Source organism: Chiloscyllium plagiosum, chromosome 24 (genome assembly GCF_004010195.1).
Source record: "Chiloscyllium plagiosum isolate BGI_BamShark_2017 chromosome 24, ASM401019v2, whole genome shotgun sequence".
In the NCBI taxonomy this organism is placed as follows: domain Eukaryota; kingdom Metazoa; phylum Chordata; class Chondrichthyes; order Orectolobiformes; family Hemiscylliidae; genus Chiloscyllium; species Chiloscyllium plagiosum.
Genome location: NC_057733.1, coordinates 47,105,080 through 47,113,750, shown reverse-complemented (window position 1 = coordinate 47,113,750; position 8,671 = coordinate 47,105,080). Strand labels below are relative to the sequence as shown.

The following is an 8,671-nucleotide window of genomic DNA, read 5'->3' as shown; positions in this document are numbered from 1 at the left end:
TCTCTGGATTCATTTAAGAAAGAGTTGGATAGAGCTCTCAAAGATAGTGGAATCAAGGGTTATGGAGATAAGGCAGGAACAGGATACTGATTAGGAATGATCAGACATGATTATATTGAATGGCGGTGCAGGCTCGAAGGGCTGAATGGCCTACTCCTGCACCTATTGTCTATTGTCTGTCATCCCAGTGAGAGAGGGTGTGTTTGAAACATCATCCCAGAGAGGGTCTGTTTAAAACATCATCCCAGAGAGAGAGAGTCTGTTTAAAACATTGTTCCAAAGGTAGAGAGAGTCTTTAAGATATCATCCCAGTGGGAGAGTGGGTCTGTCTAAAACATCATCCCAGAGAGAGAGAGTCTGTCTAAAACATCATCCCAGAGAGAGAGGATCTGTCTAAAACATCATCCCAGAGAGAGAGAGGGTCTGTCTAAAACATCATCCCAGAGAGAGAGGGTCTGCTTAAAACATCATCTCAGAGAGAGAGGGTCTGTTTAAAACATCGTCCCAGAGAAAGGGTCTGTTTAAAACATCATCCCAGAGAGAGAGAGTCTGTCTAAAACATCATCCCAGAGAGAGAGGGTCTATCTAAAACATCATCCCAGAGAGAGAGGGTCTGTCTAAAACATCATCCCAGAGAGAGAGAGGGTCTGTCTAAAACATCATCCCAGAGAGAGACGGTCTGCTTAAAACATCATCTCAGAGAGAGAGGGTCTGTTTAAAACATCGTCCCAGAGAGAGGGTCAGTTTAAAACATCATCCCAGAGGAAGAAAGGGTCTGCTTAAAACATCATCCCAGATGGAGAGATGGTGTGTTTAAATCATCATCCCAGAGAGAGAGAGGGTGTGTTTAAAATATCATTCCAGAGAGAGAGGGTCTATTTAAAATATTCCAGAGAGAGAGAGGGTCTGCTTAAAACATCATCCCAGAGAGAGGGAGTCTTTAAAACATCATCCCAGAGAGATGGAGTCTTTAAAACATCATCCCAGATAGGGAGGGTACATTTAAAACATCATCCCAGAGAGCGCGAGGGAGAGGGTCTGTTTAAAACACCATTCCAGAGAGAGAGGGTCTGTTCAAAATATTTTCTCAGAGTCTGTCTGACTGGGATAATATTTTAAATGGACCTTTTCTCTGGGATAATATTTAAACAGACACTCTATTTAGGATGATATTTCAAACATACTGTCTCTCTGGGACAATATTTTAACAGTCTGTTTAAAATGTATGTCTATGTAAAAACCTCATTGCAGAGAGAGTCTGTTTAAAGCCAGTCTCAAGGCTGACTGTCATGATAAATGCATTCAGTCTGTTTGTGATTTTGGTAGTATTGAGTCTGACTGTGATTTTAAATCTAATTGGTCTAACAGTGATTTTAGACATCATTAAGTCGGCAGGTCTTCTGGTGCCTATGGACAAAGTAACATATTTAGTGTTCAGGTCAGATATTATTCTTCTTTAGTAAGGAATCAGAGTAGTTCTGAAGAAGAGCCATATCAGACTCAACATTGACTCAGTCTCTCTCTCTCTCTCTCTGTCTGTGCAGATGCTGCTAGATCTGCTGAGTTCTTCCAACTTTTGTTTAACTCCCTCAATGCTGCACTGCGTGGGAGCCCAGAGTTTAGTGTTCAAGTCCCTGGAGTGGGACTAGAAGCCATAACTTCCTTTAAAAATGATGCAGTGCCTATGGTTTTAAAGGAAAGACAAATCATGTTCAAGTTTGGACTGTTGAGATACATCACAGACATGAATATTTGCAGAATATGGTATGAATTTATCTAGTTTAAAAATACATTTCATATCTTTCAATATTTTCACTTTTTGGATCTTTGACCCATTTGCACAGATGTGTTTGAAAGAAAGCAGTGAGGAACTGGGACAGCCTCCACCTACACTGCCCACGGTACTGTCAGATGGACTTCTCAATGTCTTCAATAGAAGATTTGCCACAAAGTTTTATCTGTTCTGAGTTGGAATCCTTGGAGCATCTTAAGCAACTGTCTGATTGACAATAGTGCACATTGTGACCCTTTTTTTTATTCGTTCGTGCAGTGAGCATCACTGGCCAGGCCAGCATTTATTGCCCATTCCTAATTGCCCCAGAAGGCAGTTAAGAATCAACCACATTGCTGTGGGTCTGGAGTCACATGTAGGCCAGACCGAGTAAGGATGGCAGTTTCACTAATGGACATGAGTGAACAGATGAGCTTTTCTAACAATCGACAATGGATTCATGGCCATCATTAATCTCTTAATTCCATATTTTTTGTAATTGGATTCAAACTCCACCATCTGCCATGGCAGGATTCAAACCTGTGTCCCTAGAACATTACTTGGGTCTCTGGATTAATAGACCAGTGATAATACCACTAGGCCATCACCTCACCCCAATTTTGAATCTGGCACAACTTTGCCTTTTCATTTCCCCATTCCCCCTTTACAGTTTGAGGGAGTTTTAACATCATACTTAGTGTTTAGATTTCTCACAGTTGTTCAATTATTAAACCAAAGATTGTAAGACACATGAGGAAATTGTACTCCTGTGTTGGCTGTAAGTATCTCAGGATCAAATAAGTTGTTAACAAATGAGTCTTGCAGTACTCTAAAGGGGCTGAGTGGCTGCCTTACATTTCCAAATGTTGTTTAGGTTAGTTAGCCCGCAAAGTATTTTTGAAATGCAGTTTTGTTGTAATGTTAGAAACATAACAGCAAATGTGTAAATTAACTGCTGGTCTTGAGATGATACCAAAGTGATCTCCCAGCTTCATGATCTTCAAGATGAAGCCCAGCACAGTCTGGATCCAGGGCCAACTGCAGACTGGAGGTTAGATGCCAGTTTGGGGTGAGTTGGAAGACCGCTGTTCTGGGGACATTATATTTCTGTATTTTCCAAGATCTTGTAACTAAAGAAGACGAACCTGGGTACCTCTGTACCGAAGATGGTGCTGTAAGTGGTGACGTATAAACATCTTGAGTAGATTTGACAATAAAGCCCATTCAATTCAAGAAGCCTTATTCCAGTGGGCACTAAAATCTGTTGTAGGCGGCCTTTGCTGGAGGAAAATGCTGGACATTAGCCAAACTCTGATTTAAACTTGTGCAAGAATGGAGCCACTGACAGTGCAGCACTCCCTACAGTGAAGTCCCAGCCCAGAGTGGAGCTTCTACAGTTTCAGTGTCGCTTCAAAACCACAGGATACTAGGGAGGGCAACACAGGCAGATCAGGTGGTGCAGTATTCACATCTGATAGACATATAGGACCAACATTTAATGTCTTGTCTGAAAGACAGCAACTTGAAAAAACTTGTCAAGCTAGTTTGAGCTGTGGCAATGACACTAGCACTACAAATTAAGGCAAAGCTGTCATTTAGATAGAGGCATTGAGACAGTTTAAGGAAGGCTTTTTTTCCTGATGATCTTACACCTTGCAAGACAGCCTGAATTTCTTCATCTTGTGGATGTCCTGCTGCAGACTGCTTTCTCATCAGGCCTGGTACCTTATAACTAAATATAATTGCATCATGCCAGTTGAGAGCTGGTTCAGGCTGTAAGATTCTTACTTATGAAAAAATGGTTCCTTCGTCTATTCATATCCTGTACCTCAACTTCTCTCAGATGTGGCCTTAGCTGTTTCAGCTGAGTGCTGTTGTCTTTCAGGAGAAAGTAAGGACTGCAGATGCTGGAGAGCAGAGTCAAGAATGTGGTGTTGGAAAAGCACAGCCGGTCAGGCAGCATCCGAGGAGCAGAAGAATCGACGTTTCAAGCGTAAGCCCTTTATCAGGAATGAAGGGCTTATGCCCTAAACGCTGATTCCCCTTCTCCCCGGATACTGCCTGACCGGCTGTGCTTTTCCAACACCACATTCTTCGACTGCTATTGTCTTTCACACAGGTGGAGGGATTGTCTCTGCAGTGTCAGTGGTAGAGAAGAGGCCAGCTCCCTACATGAGAAACATAGACAATAAGTGCAGTAGGCTATTCGGCCCTTCGAACCTTGTGTGCAGTTTCAGCCTCTTTACCTGAGGAAGCATGTTCTGGCTCTGGAGGGAGTGCAATGAAGATTTCCCAGACTGATTCCTGGAATGGCAGGAATGACGTACAAAGAGAGACTAGATCGCTTAGGACTATGTTCACTGAAGTTTAGGAGGAGGTGGAATCGCGCACAATCCCAAACAATTCTAACAGGATTAGGCAGGCTAAACGCAGGAATGATGGGATCCAAAAACTGGGGAGTCCAGAATCAAGGGTCACATTCTAAGGATATGGGGTGGACCCTTTAGAACTGAGGAGAGGAGAATTTTTTTTCACACCTGTGGGATTCTCTGACACAGGAAGCAGTAGAGGCCAAAACACTGAACATTTTTCATGAAGGATTTAAATATATTTATTTGGGCTAAAGAGTAAAGGGATAAAGAGGGAATAGGGTACTGTGTTGGATGATCAGCCATGATTGTATTGAATAGCATCTGCACATTACAGTTGCTGCCTTTGTCCAGTGGAAACAAGATGAGTATTATGGGATTCTGGCAGAATAAGGAGTGTGGGTAAATGGAAGGCAAGTTTCAAGTAACACCATACTTGTGCTCCAACAGCTGAGGAGGCTGGAATGGAACTTGAATAGCTTGACCTCATGGGAAAGATTACAAACCAGTGAGACTGGAAATGATATAATATTAAAACCTACTGATCTAATTTAACCGAGCATAAAGTCATTCTGAGCAGAGGGGTGCCATTTGGCCCATTTAGTTCAGGTCAGCTCCCTGTGGAGCAATTCAGTCAGTCCCCTTCCCCCACCCCCGATCTGTCCTTGTGGCCCCATACATTTAGTTCCCTCAAGTTACCATCCAGTATCCTTTTGAAATAATCAGTTATCTCCGTTTCCACTAACCTGGTAGACAGAGAGTTCCAGGTCATTGTAAAATGGTTCCATCAAATACCATCACAGAGCATGGAACTTCTGACCATGTGGAGGAGGAGGAGAAGAGGTGGGTAGCACCATTACTTTGAAACCAGTCAAGTGGGGGAAAGGAATCAAAGGTTCTGTATGTCAATGTCAGGGAAACAGGGCTGGGAGGAGGCTGCTGTGGAACATCACCATCAGCTGGTCCAGTGTGGCTGACTGACCTGTTTCTCTGCTATAAATTCTGTGCGATTGTAACTCTGATGCTGGTGATTAATACTCCCAACTGCGTCTTGAAACACAAGCTCACCATGCCAAAGAGTGTCTGATCTCATTTTTATTTATTTTCTTTTACAATCGATCTGCTTTGCCTGCAGGTGGGAACAAATTTAACTGACCTCATGATTAACAAGAGGAGAATTACCATTCGGGAACTGGGAGGCTGCATGGCCCCCATCTGGCCAAGTTACTACAGGGATTGCGAGGCTGTGATAGTGAGTATTGGCTACTTGAATCCTCACACTAGTTGACTGTTAATGGAAAGTACAAGGACTAGTTGTGTAGAGAGATAAACTGATGGCTTATTCTTGTCCAAAATTGTCCTCCTGATTTTACATCTTATTTAGAAACCTCAGATGGCAGACAGAAAAAAATCTCATGCACTAACAAACTGGCATTCACACCATGCCCTGATCTCCCTAATGGTCTGAACATTGTAAGCAGATGGGATCTTAGCTTCCTTTGTGTGTTCTCCCTGCTGTATTCATCCCCCTCCACCTGAGGACAGCCTGGGAGCTGGGCGACTGTCTGTGCAGATTGAGAGAAAGTGAGGACTGCAGATACTGGAGATCAGGGTCAAACAGTGTGCTGCTGGATAAGCACAGCAGGTCAGGCAGCATCTGAGGAGCAGGAGAATCGATGTTCAAGCATATCTCTTCATCCAAAGAGCGCATGCTCGAAATGCCGATGCACCTGTCTGTGCAGATTGCACAGTGTGCCATGCGCAATCTGAGCCGATTCTCTCTCTCTCTAACTTTCCCACTTCCCCAGACCATGTCAGTTCATTACAACAGAGACCAGGCCCAACCTGGCAACTGAAGAGCTCCAGCAAGGCTGTGAGTTGATAACCATTTTCACTGCCTCTAAAACGGTGAATGTTTTCCTCTTAGTTTGTGATCGACGCTGCAAATCCCACTCAGGTTTCCTCCTCCTGCATTCAGCTGCTCTCGGTTCTAGCTGCTGAGCCACTGCAACAGACGTCAGTTCTCATTCTCTTCAATAAAATGTGAGTATGGATAACAATAGGATGTGTCATAGAGTGTAGTCACAGCCCTAAGATCTTGCACCCAGAATATACAGTTATTACAAGAATCCCCTTTCTCTGTTACAGCTTTGATTACTTTATGCTGTCCTTTCTTGTGGTAGTTCTGGGGCACTGTTTTTCTCACACTGATTTGTTGGGGTGAATTCACACTGCAAGGGAAGTGGGATGCCACAGCCTGGTTAAAGCTGATCATCCTGAAGTTTGGGGTGATGGCTTTACTGTTGGACAGAGAAAAGGGAGCTTTATTTAATTCTAAACAGAACTTTGCCTAAACCTATAGCTGGTGCAAAAGATGGCATTACATGGGTTAGGCAGAGGGGACTGGGAAGGAGGTGCATGGTACACATCAGTGGAATGGATCAGCTGGGCTGAACGGCCTGTTTCTGTACTATAATACCAGCTATTACATCTAAACAATATTGAGTCATAAGTTAGGTCTCTTTTATATCTTTCCCCTCTCAGCCTAAGGGGCAACGTTTTCATGCAGAGGGTGGTATGTGTATGGAATGAGCTGCCAGAGGAAGTGGTGGAGGCTGGTACAATTGCAACATTTAAGAGGCATTTGGATGGGTATATGAATAGGAAGGGTTTGGAGGGATATGTACCAGGTGCTGGCAGGTGGGACTAGATTGGGTTGAGATATCTGGTCGGCATGGACGGGTTGGACTGAAGGGTCTGTTTCCGTGCTGTACATCTTAGTCATATAGATGTACAGCATGGAAACAGAACCTTCGGTCCAACCCATTCATGCCGACCAGATATCCCAACCCAATCTAGTCCCACCTGCCAGCACCCGGCCCATATCCATCTAAACCCTTCCTATTCATATACCCATCCACCTGACTTTTAAATGTTGCAATTGTACCAGCCTCCACCACTTCCTCTGGCAGCTCATTCCATACACGTATTACTGTCTGCGTGAAAAGGTTGCCCCTTAGATCTCTTTTACATCTTTCCCCTCTCATCCTAAACCTATGCCGTCTTGTTCTGGACTCCCGCATCCCAGGGGAAAAAAAACCTTGTCTATTTACCCTATCCATGCCCCTCATGATTTTGTAAACCTCTATAAGGTCACCCCTCAGCCTCAGACGATCCAGGGAAAACAGCCCCAGCCTATTCAAGCTCTCCCTGTAGCTTAAATCCTCCAACCCTGGCAACATCCTTGTAAATCTTTTCTGAACTCTTTCAAGTTTCACAGCACCCTTCCAATAGGAAGGAGACCAGAATTGCATGCAGTATTCCAAAAGTGGCCTAACCAATAAAACTCAGAGCAATGGTTCAGATCGAGAGAGGTTTCCGAATATCCTTTCTGTATATCGGAGTGGAGGGGACTAAATGGAGTTTCTTTTCATTTCAGTGATCTGCCCTGCTCCATGTCGCTAGTGGAAATGAAAAGCCTGTTCAGGATGGATGATATAATTGCCTGTGCGAAACAGAACATCAGCGTGTTGGAAGTTAGTGCGTGGGACGGCAGTGGGCTGGATGAGATCTTAAAATGGCTTCACTCACATCGCAAGGGCAAACGCCTACCCTGACGATAGACAGAACCCTCCATCCCACTCACAGCAGAATAAGAAGGACCCAGAGGTAGACTGATGGCTTAGAACAGTCAACTCAAAGCAATTGGTATGAAGGAAATGACACTGCCCTTTGTAACTGGAGATGTAAATTCTAGACTGGAATTGAGAGTAGGACTTTGTGTGAGAGAAAAAGAGTGATGTATCTACACAGTGATTCGAGTTGTTGGAGTTAAGAACGGAAACAACGACGGGTTCAGCAATACAGTTATGTCAATGCAGAATCAAATGATCATCGTCTCCAGCTTCATTATAAACAATGCCAGGCTTTTGTCTAATTACACAAGGTACGACCACAATATTCTTGTGTAACTCTACCATAGCCACAAAAAAAATCAGCTCGTTCTAAAGTTCCTGTTATTAAAATCTATTTAAAACTTGCTGTGTAACGTTAGTCTATTTCTTCATATTGCCCCAGTCACTGGGGATTACAGTCAGAGACACAGTATTGTAGGATGACGGTGCAGTTCAGTGTTTTATACGACCCAGTACACAGACAGCGTCATCCATCTCTGCTAATGCCAGTCATTTATTAGAGAAGGTAAAAGTTAGATCTTAAAATCAACATGAACACAATTATTAACAGATAAATCTTCGTCATCCTTCAGAAGAGCACATTACAAAGATACGAGGAGGACTAGTAAACGGAAAAGTTCATTTTCATGGGTTGCACCTTTAACTTCAGAGAAATTCCAGGCAGATTCTGACACCTTTTGATTAAAATCACTGGGTGTACCACCCACCCCCACCCCCCCTCCCCCCACAAGACTGCAGGGATCAGGACAAAAGCTCACTGACCCCTTCAGCGGCAATCAGGGATAGTGAGACAGATGTTAGTCCAGCCAGCAATGTCCATATCCCTCGATTGTGTA

General features: G+C 43.7%; 1 protein-coding gene across 1 annotated transcript in view; it reads left to right on the top strand.

Moving 5' to 3' along the window:
- Window positions 1–8,179, top strand: part of arl16 (ADP-ribosylation factor-like 16) — a 16,543-nt gene extending 8,364 nt beyond the window's left edge. Inside the window, exons 2-5 of the mRNA XM_043715009.1 lie at window positions 1,843–1,901; window positions 5,276–5,392; window positions 6,068–6,183; window positions 7,580–8,179. Coding sequence (XP_043570944.1) covers window positions 1,843–1,901; window positions 5,276–5,392; window positions 6,068–6,183; window positions 7,580–7,757 — 470 coding nt within the window. The 3' untranslated portion in view covers window positions 7,758–8,179. The remainder of the gene's footprint in view (window positions 1–1,842; window positions 1,902–5,275; window positions 5,393–6,067; window positions 6,184–7,579) is intronic.
- The last annotated feature ends 492 nt before the right edge of the window (window positions 8,180–8,671 follow it).